Below are 16,191 nucleotides of genomic sequence, written 5' to 3'. Positions count from 1 at the left end.
AATCTTTGTTTGACTCAAATTCAATGACAATTTGTTTACATTAAACCACCTTTTTAATTTATTCATTTCGGTTGTGATTGTCTCCATAAGCTGCTGTGCATTGTCCCCGGCGCAAAAGATGTTTGTATCATCGGCAAATAAAATGCATTTCATTATACTTGATGCATTACATAAGTCATTAATGTACAATATAAACAGTTTAGGACCTAAGACAGACCCTTGCGGTACTCAACATGTTATGGGCAAATAATCAGATGTGTGATCTCCAATTTTTACAAATTGTTGCCTGTTACTTAAGTAGCTCCTCACCCAGTCCAAACCAACCCCTCTGATACCATCCCTCTCTAATTTGTTGAATAGAATGTCATGATTTATTGTGTCAAATGCTTTCTTTAGATCTATGAAAATTCTCATAACATTTTTTTTTATTGTCTATACCATTTGTGATTTTCTCGATAAGTTCCATTAATGCCAGGGTTGTTGATCTGTCTTTCCGGAATCCGTATTGACTGTCAGCTAGAAGTTTATATTTTTCAATGAAGTTGTCTAGTTTTGCTGTGAACAGTTTTTCGAGGATCTTGGAGAACTGAGAGAGTAAAGAAACTGGCCTGTAATTTGTGTAATGGTGTTTATCCCCACATTTATATAAAGGTATAACTTTAGCTATTTTCATATTGTTTGGAAATTTACCAGATTGAAAAGACATATTACATATGTGAGTAAATGTTTCTGCAATTTCTTCAATAACTTTTTTTATTAAACTCATATCAATATCATTCCAGTCAGTGGAGGTTTTACTTTCACTTCTCCTTACAATGTCTATGACCTCTTTTATGCCAACTGCACCAATGAATATAGATTTAGGATTTCTCTCCCATCGAGCAGCCTCCGCCCCTCCAGGTGTGTCTGTATCTTGAATCTTTTCTGCCAGATCTGGTCCCACATTTAGAATCTCATCTCATCTCATTATCTGTAGCCGCTTTATCCTTCTACAGGGTCGCAGGCAAGCTGGAGCCTATCCCAGCTGACTACGGGCGAAAGGCGGGGTACACCCTGGACAAGTCGCCAGGTCATCACAGGGCTGACACATAGACACAGACAACCATTCACACTCACATTCACATTCACACCTACGGTCAATTTAGAGTCACCAGTTAACCTAACCTGCATGTCTTTGGACTGTGGGGGAAACCGGAGCAAACCCACGCGGACACGGGGAGAACATGCAAACTCCTCACAGAAAGGCCCTCGCCGGCCCCGGGGCTCGAACCCAGGACCTTCTTGCTGTGAGGCGACAGCGCTAACCACTACACCACCGTGCCGCCCTTACAAAGAATCTATTAAGACCATTTACTACTTCTTCCATATTATTTATTGATCTGTCATTCTCAATATAATGATCAGGGTAGCTTGTGTTTTTGTTTTTAGCTCTATTCCTAATAATACTATTCAGTACATTCCATAGCCCCTTCATATTATTTTTATTACTATCTAATAATTTATTCTAATATTCCTTCTTACATGTTCTCATAATGCTGGTTAATTTATTCTTGTATTTTTTATATTTAATTTCTGCCTCTAAGGTTCTTTTTTTTATGAATTGTCTATACAGCATGTTCTTTTTTTTACAGGCATTTTTTAATCCTTTGGTGATCCATGGACCATTTGCCTGTTTTTATCCATCATTGTATTTCTTTACAGGACAGGTTTTATCATATAGTGTTTTAAAGATATTTAGAAATCCACTGTATGCTTTGTCAATATCTTCTTCCTCATATACGACTCTCCAGTTCTGTTTAAGTAATTCACTCTTAAGTGTCCTTATGTTTTCTTCGGTTCTTACCCGTTTGTATTTCAGCTGATTCATATCCTTAGGTTTGCAGTAATTACAGTGATGGACAATAAATACAGGCAAATGGTCACTGATGTCATTATATAAAAGCCCCTTTCTGTATTATTTTCCATACTGTTTGTAAATATATTATCTATTAATGTGACACAATGAGAAGTAATTCTACTAGGTTTGGTGATTTTTGGGTATAAACCCATACTGTACATTGTATTTATGAAATCTTCTGTCATTTTATGCTTTTTTGGATTTAACAGATCAATATTATAATCCCCACAGATAAACACAGTCTTCTGCACTGAGTTAGAAAACATGTTTTCCATCCAGTTTTCAAATATATCGATACTTGATGCTGGAGTTCTGTACAAACAGCTCACAATTATATTTTTTACTTTTTCCATACAAATTTCCATTGTGATACATTCCACCAGATTATCAACAGCTGCTGTCATACTCTCCCCCACCTTATACTTCAGTCCTTTGTCCACATATATTGCCACACCTCCTCCTCTCTTTTTCACTCTGCTTATATGATTTAGATCATTGAAGCAGATTTAGATTGAAAATAAAAAGACTCCAGATTGTTCTCTGTAATTGTTCTTTATCATGTAAAATAGGCAACTCTTGCTTTTAAAATTTTATTGCAATTATCTGTTGGTTACAGTGCCACTCTGTGGGTGAGAAGAAAGTGAAGGAAAACTGCTCATCCAAAGGAAGCATATTTACTCAAATATGTGTAGATTAAAACAAACAAACAAACAGGCTTTAAAATATAACAAAAAAAAGGGTGTAGAGAAGTTCGATTGTATGGCACAGGTTCCCAGTCTTGATCCTTGACTAATCCCTGACCTGCATATTTTCGTGTTTTCACTGCTCTAACACACCCAGTTCAACTCGGGACGGGATGTTAATTAGCTGATTAATTGAATCAGGTCTGCTGGGAGCAGAGAAAACACTAAAATGTGCAGGACAGGGGGTTCTCCAGGGCCAGGGTTGGGAACCTTTGCTCTGTGGTATATATCCAGAAGTTAATTTAATGAGCTCAGCCATTTCACACTCTCCTAGAGAACTCCTACCAGGATTAAGAGTGAAGCAGACGTTTGACTTTCTGAGAGAATGTCGGGGGAGTGTGAAGAAATCACAGCCACTGAAATGAGTCTTCCTGAGGGGAAATGCAAGAATCAAGGGTAAGCCAACCAGGTTTATTTGCTACTTACATTACAATAAATCACATTTACTGCATTAGCAGATTAGAATTCCATTTGGAAAAAAAAAAGAGGTGTGTATTTTGCAAACTGCCAGTTTCCCTCGTAAACATTTATATCATAACTATACAAGATGTTCGCCGATAATGTGTCTTATGTTCTCTCAACAAGAAGTCAGGAACTTTAGCGTCTTGTGAGAGCTAAATATAACAGGCCTCAATGCTACTTTTTGAAATCTTGCCCTGCAGGGCAAATGGCCTCAAAATATTTCCCCCCCCCCCCCCCCCCCCCCTTGAATTTCCTTTTGCCCTAAAATTTTGCGGTATTTCGGCAAGTTTTCAAGTACACGGTTCAAGTCAACACTGATATGTTTTCTAGGGGTATAATTGAGTTATTTAGACAAAAGTACATGTTTAAAAAAATATATATTTTTAAAAGCATTTATTTCTGCAACAGAAGAACAAGACAAGCTCTGAAAACATGAAACATAAATCAGTATCATATGTGTACGGACTTGCGTACGGTACGAGTATGTAATACATCTTTTTATATAGAGTTTAGGACACAAAACACTTTGTTTTGCCTAACAATGACTAGCAATATCACAAAGATGAATTATAAAACTAAAAACATGATAAAACAGGAGTCTGTACTGCAGTAGTGTCTTATCATTCAGTTTGCCGTTGCATTCAGGAGGAAATTAAACAACCTGTCCTCCTCATCTTCACATGCATGATGGGCCAATGTCAAATGGTAAATGGACTGAGATATTTATCTGTGGGATAATTCACTATGTAAATGATGTATATTTGCTGTAGAGGGTGTGGTTTACTATTTGAGACACGAAAGCATGTCTTTCCATTCACTGAATGTACTTACCACTAGCTTTAATTATTACAGAATGATTATAGCTACTATAGGACTACACCTACAACTGGAATGTGCTGATTCTGTTAGCGTTTGTAATTATTGTTCCATCCACTATTAGATAAAATTAAAATAAAATCTTACAACATTCTTTGAATGTCTAGAGCAAGATATTTGTTATTTTACAAATAACACTTCAGATGTTGTTTTAACAATAATAAGCATCACTGTATAAATGATGGAGTGCAGATAGCTCTGTAACTACATGTCACTGGGGTTGATGAGACATGGAGGGGAGGGAATACCATCCAGCCCACAGTTCAGGTTGGAGTCCTTTGAGAGTAAATTCTTTGGCTTTCACAACATTCTGTTCTCAAAAACTGATGTCAGGAGAAAGTCTTTACACAAAGAAGGTTTTCTTGCTTTTGTAATTTTTTTTTTTAACTGTTCTTCCGTGTCGGGACTTTTCGGGAAAAAGTAGGTGTATTCCAACATGTAGTGAATGCTAACACTAGGCCACAAATCTGCACTGTCACTCCAGTCATTTCGAGGAATTTTGTACGGATCATAACCGCTAATAGACTCTAATTTCCGTGTATGTCTGTCCTTCGCTTCTTTCTGACTAAGATTATCCAAGTAATCCCGTAGTAGAGCTTTTTTAGCTGTAGTTTTCTTTGGACAACAGACCCCGAACGGGTCTAACTTGCTAAACTATTTCTGCCTGAACGTCTTGGTCGAGTAAATCGGGCATTCGGGCAATGCCTGGCGTTGAGGCTTGTATAATGGGTGATTAAATTGAAGGTAAAATCTATCGCCCTCCTCAGCTGCTCTGAGGTCAGTTGAGAACCTGCTCATCACTTCTGGTTGGCACTCGGAATGCATTTTTTCATCACAGTAGACAATGTACTGTCACCATGTTATCAGCATGTTGTTGTTGTTTCCGTATAGAATTTGAAAGGTAAAACAAAAAAAAAACCTTTCAAAACTACTGAGGGACAAAATGGGATTATATAAACAGCAACATGTGTGAGAAGTGAATGCATGCAGAAGTAGAGGAAAATACAATAAAAACACTCAGCAGTGTGTATTGACTGCGTCCCTGGCGCTGGTGTTGATGTGACACATTTCTCTCAACTCTTTAGTGCAACAGAGAAAAGGCCAAATTCTCCTGAAGTCAGCTGTGTGTCCTTGAAGAGTGGGCAGTCAATGTCCCTCCTTATTGACTTTAAAGGTGGACCATCCTCTCAGGAAAGGTATTCATTTCTTTTCCTCTTGCTCATCATTATCTAATCTTCAGACGCATCTTTAGAAACAGTTTCTCAGAATGGAATTTTTAACCTCAGTCTAAAGGGGATTGAAAATGATCCTACGATGAACCATAACTTATTGGTACTAACATTAGTGTGTTGCTCATTTAGTTTGTAGGACACTTTTTTCTCTTTCTTGCCCAGTTTCTATTTCTGCAGCTGGAAATGCTCTCTCCTACGCTGAAGGGACTGGATCAGAACAGCAGGGGGTTTCATTTGTCATCATGTAACGATTCACTCAATTCATGATTGCATTCGATTCACAATATCGGGTTCACAATTCAAATTTCCCCACAATATTTAAAAAAAAATTAAATGAAGAAAATTTTATCAAAAATGCAACATTTCCCTTATTCTTTATCAGCTTCAATATTAATTGTGTTCAGTAAAAAAAAAAAAACTTTTATTTCGTTTTCTTAATAACCAGCAAGAATTATTTGCCCACATTTGTAAAGGTTGGAGTAAAATATAATGGCCTATTAACTAAAATATTCTTTTTATTAAAAAGAAAAAAAGTTAAAAGCTAAAAGCGAGCTCTGATTTCTTGCTAAATCTATTTGTACAGTCAATCACACAGCAGCTCTTTGATATTTTAGATCTGTTTTTGTGTTTTAACTGCTTTAGAGCAGGGTTACTTCCACCTACAGTGAAGTCACATGTATTCCTGCTATTTTATGCTATTACGCCCTCTGCTGTCTCAACACTGTTACAGCAATCGTCGATTCAAATAGTCATACATTTATATCAGGATTTATCGTTGCACAATATATACATGCCAAATCATTGGGGTGTGAAACCTGTTGGTGCAGTGGGATTTTCAAACCCACACTAATCCAAGATTTTGCACATGTTACTTGTTCCTGGTGCCATTTCATATGTGTCACCCACTTCAGTATAATAAGGCAACTTCACCTTCAAATATTAACCAGTTAAACTAGTGAACAAATATATTCACTATTAACAAAACGTCCATCCCAGATTGAAGTATTACTGAATGAAAGTGAAAGAGAGTGCGCCCATAGGATCAGTGACAGCTGGCTTGATTCCAGTGGGTTTGTCGGTGAGAACACAGAAGTCTAGTCAGGTTAAGTCCTTTGAATATGTTTGTTGGAGTTATATTGTGTGTGTGTGTGTGTGTGTGTGTGTGTGTGTGTGTGTGTGTGTGTGTGTGTGTGTGTGTGGTGTTTATTGCTCAATTATGCACACATACATGATAACAGGTCTGACCCGTACTCGTCATCTTCTTGCCTTTCATCCATCCGTTTTCAAAACATTTCATCCAGCCGTCATTCAGTAGTTAACAGTCTGCTGCATCGGTGAAGTCACTCTGCATTATCTTCAGAGAATGCACTTTCTAGTTGTTGATTAAAAAAATCTAAAACTACTTTCTCTTCATTCTAGTGAAATGAAGGAAAGGCCTGTCTCACCTGGACCCAGCTGTGTGTCCTTTCAGAGTGACGACTCAATGACGCAGCCTCTCCGTTTTACAGATGGAGCATCCTCTGTGGAAAGGTATTCCTCTATCTTCCTCTCACTCAGTTCTCTGAATATCTGTAGAAATAACTCCCGACAGGGCAATTCTTGTTCGCTTCAGTATAAAATGTGTTGTGCTAAATTTTCTTGATTAAATGACTGGTATCATATTTAGAGTTCATATGAACCGTTATGAACGTGTGTTCTAGTCGTATCACTACTCATAACAAGCCCATAATAATTCTACCCTAATAACTTCTGGGTAGTAAAGGAAAAGTTTTTCCAGAAGGGAATCTGCCAATAGCCCTTGGTAAACTCCAGGAGGGGGTGGGGGGGATGGGGTTAGTGGTCAGAGGAGTCTGATATATATATATTTTTTAAATTGATATATCGCATTTTGGGAAAAAAATTTAAATACAATTTAAAAATCAAAATCTCGATTTGTATTTTTAATGTTATTACAGCTTCTTAGTGTTATATTAAAGTTTCAAACAGAACATCATGGCTTTCATGCGACTACTTTTTTGGTAAAGAAAATACCTTTTTCTCAAAGTTCCTGACAGTGGATTTATCGCGGTTTGGAACCAAACTCTTCAAATTGTCAAAACAGGAAAGACCCTTTAGGCCACCCATTTTTTTATTTTTAAGTTCACGGATTTTTTCAACATATTTCTGATAATGTCGGTTGAAATAAAAATAAAAGTGTCCTTGTCTATTTTTTCTTTTTTTTCGCATGGCAAAATTTCAATGTCGGATTAAGATGATAAAATAATTTAAATTCAAGAGACTCCCTTTTTATATACAGTGCTCAGCGTAAATGAGTGCACCCCCTTTGAAAAGTAACATTTTAAACAATATCTCAGTGAACACAAACAATTTCCAAAATGTTGACAAGACAAAGTTTAATATAACATCTGTTTAACTTATAACGGGAAAGTAAGGTTCATAATGTAAATATCACTTTCCATCCAGCATCCAGTCACTAAAAGAGGTCATTGTTGAAGAATGGAAAAAGATTGATGTTGCAAAATGCCGCAAACTTGTTCATTCCATGCCTAGAAGACTTGGTGCTGTCATTAAAAATCATGGAGGCCATACAAAGTACTAGATGTAGTAGTTTATGTTGTGGGGTGTACTCATTTTTGCACCACCCTAATTTGAGTAAAACTGAAAAATGTGTACTCTAAGTTATATTATTAACTTTACTTTTTCCCGTTATAAGTTAAACAGATGTTAGATTAAACTTTGTCTTGTCAACATTTTAGAAATTGTTTGTGTTCATTGAGATGTTGTTTAAAATGTTACTTTTCAAAGGGGGTGGACTCATTTACGCTGTGTGTGCGTGTGTGTGTACACAACCCTGATTCCAAAAAAGTTGGGACAAAGTACAAATTGTAAATAAAAACGGAATGCAATGATGTGGAAGTTTCAAAATTCCATATTTTATTCAGAATAGAACATAGATGACATATCAAATGTTTAAACTGAGAAAATGTATCATTTAAAGAGAAAAAATAGGTCTCATCTCATTATCTCTAGCCGCTTTATCCTTCTACAGGGTCGCAGGCAAGCTGGAGCCTATCCCAGCTGACTACGGGCGAAAGGCAGGGTACACCCTGGACAAGTCGCCAGGTCATCACAGGGCTGACACATAGACACAGACAACCATTCACATTCACACATGCGGTCAATTTAGAGTCACCAGTTAACCTAACCTGCATGTCTTTGGACTGTGGGGGAAACCCACGCGGAGAACATGCAAACTCCGCACAGAAAGGCCCTCGCCGGCCACGGGGCTCGAACCTTCTTGCCGTGAGGCGACAGCGCTAACCACTACACCACCGTGCCGCCCTATATCAGATGTATTTGTTTGAATAAAATGTGTTCACAATTCTATATAGAAATAAAAAAAAAAATCTAAATCATCTACAGGCAAGCTTGCATGCTACCAGCACAAAATAAAAATGCTACCATCACCAATACAAGAAAAAATAAACCTACCTGGCCATATTGTCCAATTTCTGTTTTCCTACATATCCGTATTTATCATGAATAGTATATTTGTATTTTTTTAAACAAACACCTTCAAAAAATCAGTTTCAACATTTCTTAAAATCACACAGCAAGAGATATTTTGTACCACAGATACATGTACTTGTCTGATCTCAAAAACATTGATCCACATATCAGAGCTATTTTTCTATACACCATCAATTTATACCTGTACAAGTACCATACATCTGCTCATGAGGCTATCGCTAGCCATCAGCCGCTGAAAGAAAATGTTGAAAAATATAATACACAAATTAGCCAAAAATATTTTTCTTCTTTTGATTTACTGTAATGTGGTTAATCAATTTGAAATCCTGGTGCTAGCCTGGCATTCCCAATGACCATTCTTAAGAATGCGCAAATCCTAAGTAGGCACACAACACGTTTGTGTGTATATATAAAAAATCTCCTTCTCACCCCCGGCGGGGGGGTGGTATCCATGTCATCCTCAAGCTCGGGTCCTCTACCAGAGGCCTGGGAGTTTGAGGGTTCTGCGCAGTATCTTCGATGTTCCTAGTACTGCGCTCTTCTGGACTGAGGCTTCAGATGTTGTTCCTGGGATTTGCTGGAGCCACTCTCCCAGTTTGGGGGTTACTGCCCCAAGTGCCTCCACTACCACGGGGACCACGCAACCCTTGACCTTCCACATCCGTTCCAGCTGCTCTTTCAACCCTTGATACTTCTCAAGTTTCTCATGTTCCTTCTTCCTGATGTTGGCGTCAGCTGGGATCGCCACATCTATCACCACCACCCTCTTCTGCTCTTTGTCCACCACCACTATGTCTGGTTGGTTAGCCAGGATCTGTTTGTCAGTCTGGAAGCTGAAGTCCCACAGAACCTTGGCCCTGTTGTTCTCAGCCACCTTCTGTGGTATGGCCCATTGGGACTTGGGTACTTCTATTCCATACTGGTTGCAGATGTTCCTGTATACTATCCCAGCCACTTGGTTGTGCCTCTCCATGTACGCTGATCCAGCTAGCATCTTACACCCTGCTACTATGTGCTGGACTGTTTCAGGGGCTTCTTTGCACAGTCTGCATCTTGAGTCTGATCTACTCTGGTAGATCCTGGCCTCTATGGCTCTTGTGCTTATGGCCTGTTCTTGTGCTGCCATGATTAGTGCCATATCATTCATATATATATGTGTGTATGTGTGTGTGTGTGTGTGTGTGTATATATATACAGATCATATCACTTAATTGCATATCGGTTAATCGCATAAATCGCTTATTTGCGTAAGTAGAAAACCACAAACCATTCCCCATTATTCATAAACAAATTTGATCGGTTAATTGCATATCGGTTAATCGCATATATCGCTTATATGCATAAAAATTCATGGCAAAAACCTTCCAACTGATCAGTTTATCACATAACAATACAGGGTATTTTCCCATCAATCATCTTCTGCACATGCGCAGAGCACACGAGATTCCATGGAATCTCCGGTTATGACGTCAGTGTAACGTCATCACCTACTTTCGTGAATACTGAGTGGACGACCTAATTTCCGACAAATCAGCGCATTGTTTACCCGGAAGCAGGTGCGTGAAGCAAGATGGGAAAATCACTTTAGTTTTAAGTAGTAACGATGTCGAAACAACGTAGTAGGACTGACTTGGATATTTCCAAACAATATGAAGTTATCAGTGAGTTGGACAAGGGTATTTCACAAAGCATAGTGGCTGAAAAATTCGGGATATCTCAGTCACAAGTCTCATGGATAAAAGCAAAACGAAATGATGTTATTGCGAAATTCAAATCGAACGACAATACATCACGAAAACGGAATAGAATTTTGACACGTGATAATTTGGATGCGGCGCTTATGCGATGGTAGACTCAAGCCAGAGCCATGAATTTGCCTGTGTCTGGACTTCTTCTGCTCAGTAAAGCACAGAGTCTTGCAAAAGAACGCCAGCTGGAAGGAGAAATTGTTAGGTCATGGGTCCAGAGATGGTGTAGACGGCATAAAATTCAGTTCAAAAAGGCACATGGTGAGAAACAAAGCCATGACCAAGAGGCAGCTGACCACTGGGTGAAGACCGTGTGGCCTGAAATCTTTCAACATTATAGTGCTGAGGACATTTATAACTGAGATGAAACTGGGGTCTTTTTTCGAGCACTCCCCAGTAGTGGGATGGTTTATGAACATGAAAAACCTGCTGGAAATAAAATCAGTAAAGAGCGAATTACTGCATTGGTTTGCTGCAATTACACTGGGTCAGATAAAAGGAAACTGTTTGTTATTGGAAAGTCCTCGTCTCCTCGATGTTTCCGTGGTGTTCGGAAGCTTCCCGTAAAATATGCAGCAAACAAGAATTCCTGGATGACGTCTGTTTTATTTAAGGAATGGCTCCAGGAATTCAATAGAGACATGGGGAGCAAAAATAGAAAAGTATGTCTCCTGATGGATAATTGTACAGCTCACAATGTTGATGTACACTTGAACAATGTAGAAATTGTCCTCTTACCCCCAAACACAACATCGAGCATTCAACCTTTGGATAGGGGATAATTAGAACAATGAAACATTATTATAGATCGGAGTTGCTACAGAGGACGGTGGCAGCAATTGACTCGGGTGCACTGGATAATGCCCTCAAAGTATCGAAATCGGTGACATTACTGGATGCAGTACACATGCTGGATAATGCATGGAAAAAAGTGAAACCAGAGACCATAGCAAACTGTTTCATGTCCGGCCTGACGGAGGATGTAGAAGATGACTTTGTAGGATTTTCTCCTGATGAAATTCCTCAGATGCTAAACAGGGAACAATATGAGGACTACATTGACATTGATGAGGAAGTAGAAACTGAAGGAGCATCGAGTGATGCGGATCTCTGTGATGGTCTCCGACAAAAGGAGCAAGTGCAGGAGGATGAGGATGATGATGATGATGAGGAGGAGGAGGAGGAGGAGGACAAGTCTCCACCACAACAACCTCCTTCTAATGTTGAAGTTGTTCAAGCCCTGGATATCATTAGAAGGAGGTTATATCACCATGGACTCTCAACTGAGGCTTTTCAAGAAACTGAAAAGATAATCAATAAGGACATGATAAACAATGTTAAACAGAAGACAATTAATGATTATTTTAAGTAAATTTATAATGTTAAATTAACATTGTAACAATAATCATGTTTGTAGTTGATTATTTTAAGTAAATTTCTAATGTTACACAAACATTTATTGTATACCATGCAGAAATGTATCAAGCAAAACACATTACACGACAATGCAAATCACACAACTGGGCTTAAACTATCCTCGAAGTAGCCTGATCTCTTAATTGCATAGATCACTTAATTGCATAAAATGATCTTGCACCAAGCTTATGCAATTAAGCAATCATGTCTGTATGTGCGTGTATATATATATATATATATATATATATATATATATATATATATATATATATATATATGTGTGTGTGTGTCTGTGTTCTAATATAAAACTGGACTAGTATTCCAGTACTTACTTCTCTGAAGGTGTGTGGTCATATGACCGTTGAGCTCTCATTAGCATATCGAGGGCTGATACCTTCGTGATACTCGGTTCGATAGGACTCTCTCCAGCACCTTCCTCTTCTAATTCTAGTCAGATACCTGCAGCCAAAATCTAAAACTAACGTTACTGCAGGCATGTTCAGCATGGCTCTGGTTAAATCGTTACCTTCTCTCTGTGAACCAAAGATCGTTTTGATCTTTTCATTGTTTATCTTCAACGCTTGAGAGACGAAATCGCCCACGTTTTCAAAAGATTTTTGTTTACCACTTGTTATGCTTACACAGAGTTGAGTCGATGGCTCGGAAGCCATGCTGTCAGCATCAGCCATGATCAGCACGAGGTTTATACTGTCCTAAAGCGGTCATAAATCACCCTGTAGACTTTACAACATTCAAATCTAACATTCAAGTGAATACGCAATGTCGTAAATAGTTTCGTTTTCTGACTTGGCTGAAGTGGATATACAGTATACAACACACGTTTCGTTTGTATTTACGCTTTTTCCTTTTTACTTGCGACAAATAGGATCTAGTACTGGGGATACAATGCTGTTACAAGAAAAATATGTGACCCCAAAATTTTGTCACTTCTTTTTGTAAGTTTCGGTGGTTCAAATAAAAATAGACACAGACTTTTTATTTTTTCAGCGGTAGTATTTAACTGCCGTCGGTGGATCCGTGATCTGAAAAACCGAAAATGAGTCACCTTATGTTGCCATTGGAGCCAGTTCTCCCATGATAAGAGACTCGCGTGTGGAGTTCCAGAGGTTTATATATCACAGCTGTGTGGACCAGATCTACAGGATGTGTTCTGATATTAAAATTAAAAAAGTAATTTACAATCTTTGTTTATCTACAGAACCCCAAAACAGGAACCAGAAAACAGCTGCAGAAATTGGATGGAGTCCGTATTCCAGGTGTGTTTGTATGTGTTTTGTTGTGTAATTAATATACACAATTTTAATTTGAAACGATGACAGTAATTTACAGTTAACAGTTTACAGTTACAGCAGCATTATGGGTAATCGGGCAAAACTGCATTTCAATCTGTTTTAAAGTCAGCTTCTGACTTACAAAGTACTGATAATGGAGACTCGTTATCTACATGTGAAATAAACATCTGTTTACTGAAAACGTCACCATATTAACGATTACTCACATTTTTAATCGATTGAGTTGGAGTGTTTGCTGTACAGGTCCCTGTGAAACAGCTGTACATCAGCTATAGAAATGTATTAGAATGAGAAAATAAATCCAATTAACCCCTTCTGACCAATCAGAATCCAGAATTCAACAGCAATGTGGTGTAAAATCAGGTTATATACCATTTTTATTGATTTATTTTAATTTAATTTAATTTAATTTTTTTAAATCACAAGCTGGAGCACAAAGTCATCACATTGGTGAAGAATGAACTGAACAATTTAAAGAAGCTACTGAGTGCTGATTACCCAGAATGCTCTGAGAAGGAGGAGAAAGTGGAGGAGGAGGATCTGGACCGTATTAGAGAGAGTGTGCTGAAGATCACACTGCGTATCCTGAAGAACCTGAAGCAGAAAGATCTCGCTCACCAACTGCAGATCAGTAAGAGCTTTAGATTATTACAATATTCTCTCAGTTTAAAGGAAACACACTGGGCCACTGGTCGATATTATCATACTGCTGTTTATCCTAATGACTACAGTTATTTCAACAAATAAACGACTCCAAGATAATCCGAGTGTTTTGGTTCTTTTCCAGAATGTTTATGTATTTATTAGGAATGTATGTCAGTTTTTTTTATCAATATTGACTTTCACACTGTGTATAGTGTTTATACATGAAAATAATGGCCATCACATTGTTCTGTTTGTTAGAGCTGGCCTCTGTATATCAGCGAAAACTCAAATCCAGACTTGGAGATAAATTTAAAAGGATAAATGAAGGAATCTCCCAGCATGGGACATCAGTACTTCTGAATCAGATCTACACAGAGCTCTACATCACAGAGGGCTGGAGTGAAGACATCAGTGATGAACATGAGGTGAGACAGATTGAGACAGTGTCCAGGAGACCAGTAACAGAGGAGAAACCCATCAAATGTAATGATCTCTTTAAAGACATGTCCATCAGAAGTGTGCTGACTAAAGGAGTTGCTGGAATTGGAAAAACTGTCTCTGTGCAGAAGTTCATTCTGGACTGGACTGAAGGGAAAGTGAATCAGGACGTCACCTTCATGTTTCCACTTCCCTTTAGAGAGCTGAATCTGATGAAGCAGCAAAACCTCAGTCTGATGAATCTTCTTCATCAGTTTTTCCCTGATATTAAGGGCCTAGAAGTAATAGACAGTGATACCTACAAAATCCTGTTGATCTTTGATGGTCTGGATGAGTGTCGACTTCCTCTAGATTTCCAGAACAATGAGAGATTGTGTGATGTGACAGAGTCGGCCTCAGTGGATGTGCTGCTGACAAACCTCATCAAGGGGAACCTGCTTCCCTGTGCTCTCCTCTGGATAACCACTCGACCAGCAGCAGCCAGTCAGATCCCTCCTGAGAGTGTAGACCAGGCAACAGAGGTACGAGGGTTCAGTGATCCTCAGAAAGAGGAGTACTTCAGGAAGAAGATCAGTGATCAGAGCCTGGCCAATAAAATCATCACACACATGAAGTCTTCAAGAAGCCTCGACATCATGTGCCACATCCCAGTCTTCTGCTGGATCTCAGCCACTGTTCTCGAAAGAATGTTGGGTGAAGCAGAGAGTGGAGAGATCCCCAAGACTCTGACTCAAATGTTCACACACTTCCTGATCTTTCAGATCAAACACAAGGGACAAAAGTACCATGGAACATATGACCCTGATCCTCAGCAGACCAGAGAGAGTATCCTGGCACTGGGAAAACTGGCTTTCCAACAGCTGGAGAAAGGAAACCTGATCTTCTATGAGGAAGACCTGAGAGAGTGTGGCATTGGTGTTCGAGAAGTGGCAGTGTACTCAGGGGTGTGTACTCAGATCTTCAGAAAAGAATCGGGACTCCACCTGGGGAATATGTTCAGCTTTGTGCATCTGAGCATTCAGGAGTTTTTGGCTGCGTTGTATGCATTTCTCTGCTTTCTTGACAAAAACTCAACAAAAGAACAAACTACTGCTCTGTCTGGTCTTTTCAACACATCAGAAATGTCTGACTTCCTCAAAGGTGCAGTGGACCAGGCCTTACAGAGTGACACCGGACACTTGGATCTTTTCCTCCGCTTCCTTCTGGGCCTCTCGGTGGAGTCCAATCAGAAGCTCATTCGAGATCTGCTGCCACACACAGGAAGCAGCTCTGACTGCCAGAAGGACATAGTTGAGTACATCAAGTTCAAGTTTGAACAAAATCCATCTCCAGAGAGATTAATAAACCTTTTCTACTGTCTGAATGAGTTAAATGATGATTCACTCGTGAAAGAGATCCAAAGTTACATGAGCTCAGGACGTCTCTCTGAAGCTGAACTCTCACCTGCTCAGTGGTCTGCTCTGGTCTTTGTGTTGCTGACATCAGATGAGGATCTGGAAGTGTTTCAGCTACAGAAGTTCATAAAGTCAGATGAATGCTTTAAGAGGCTGCTACCAGTCGTCCAGCAAGCCACAACAGCTCTGTAAGTAAAACCCTGTGACACTTTACGGGGTTTGGGAGACTGATGGGATGGAGACGGGCCGATTACTTTTGCTTTATTCAAAGTAGGCTGCCTTTCAGATTTTCAAGTGTAGGTCATGAAAAGAATTTCCCGACACCCAATTATTTTTGTTTAGTGATCGAAAGCTACTGAATTCAAATCACAGACTTCCAATTTTATTAGTTTTTTTTAAATAGAACAATTAATGCATTTATCTCCATGTGGCCCTAAATTCTCCGCTATTTTTTCCTGCTTCACCATGACCCAATACGAGATACTACATAATGCAT

The 16,191-nt window shown here is 38.9% G+C and overlaps 1 protein-coding gene across 1 annotated transcript in view; it reads left to right on the top strand.

Moving 5' to 3' along the window:
- The window catches only part of LOC132888470 (NACHT, LRR and PYD domains-containing protein 3-like), a 111,679-nt gene that overhangs the window by 41,045 nt on the left and 54,443 nt on the right, over nucleotides 1-16,191 (top strand). The window contains exons 4-9 of the mRNA XM_060924516.1: nucleotides 2,915-3,036; nucleotides 5,064-5,174; nucleotides 6,630-6,740; nucleotides 13,125-13,182; nucleotides 13,645-13,849; nucleotides 14,122-15,883. Of these exons, the coding sequence (XP_060780499.1) occupies nucleotides 2,966-3,036; nucleotides 5,064-5,174; nucleotides 6,630-6,740; nucleotides 13,125-13,182; nucleotides 13,645-13,849; nucleotides 14,122-15,883 (2,318 nt within the window). The 5' untranslated portion in view covers nucleotides 2,915-2,965. The remainder of the gene's footprint in view (nucleotides 1-2,914; nucleotides 3,037-5,063; nucleotides 5,175-6,629; nucleotides 6,741-13,124; nucleotides 13,183-13,644; nucleotides 13,850-14,121; nucleotides 15,884-16,191) is intronic.

This window comes from Neoarius graeffei, chromosome 6 (genome assembly GCF_027579695.1).
Source record: "Neoarius graeffei isolate fNeoGra1 chromosome 6, fNeoGra1.pri, whole genome shotgun sequence".
NCBI classification, from domain to species: domain Eukaryota; kingdom Metazoa; phylum Chordata; class Actinopteri; order Siluriformes; family Ariidae; genus Neoarius; species Neoarius graeffei.
Note: the sequence above shows the minus strand (reverse complement) of the source record. Positions and strands in the feature narration are given on the sequence as shown.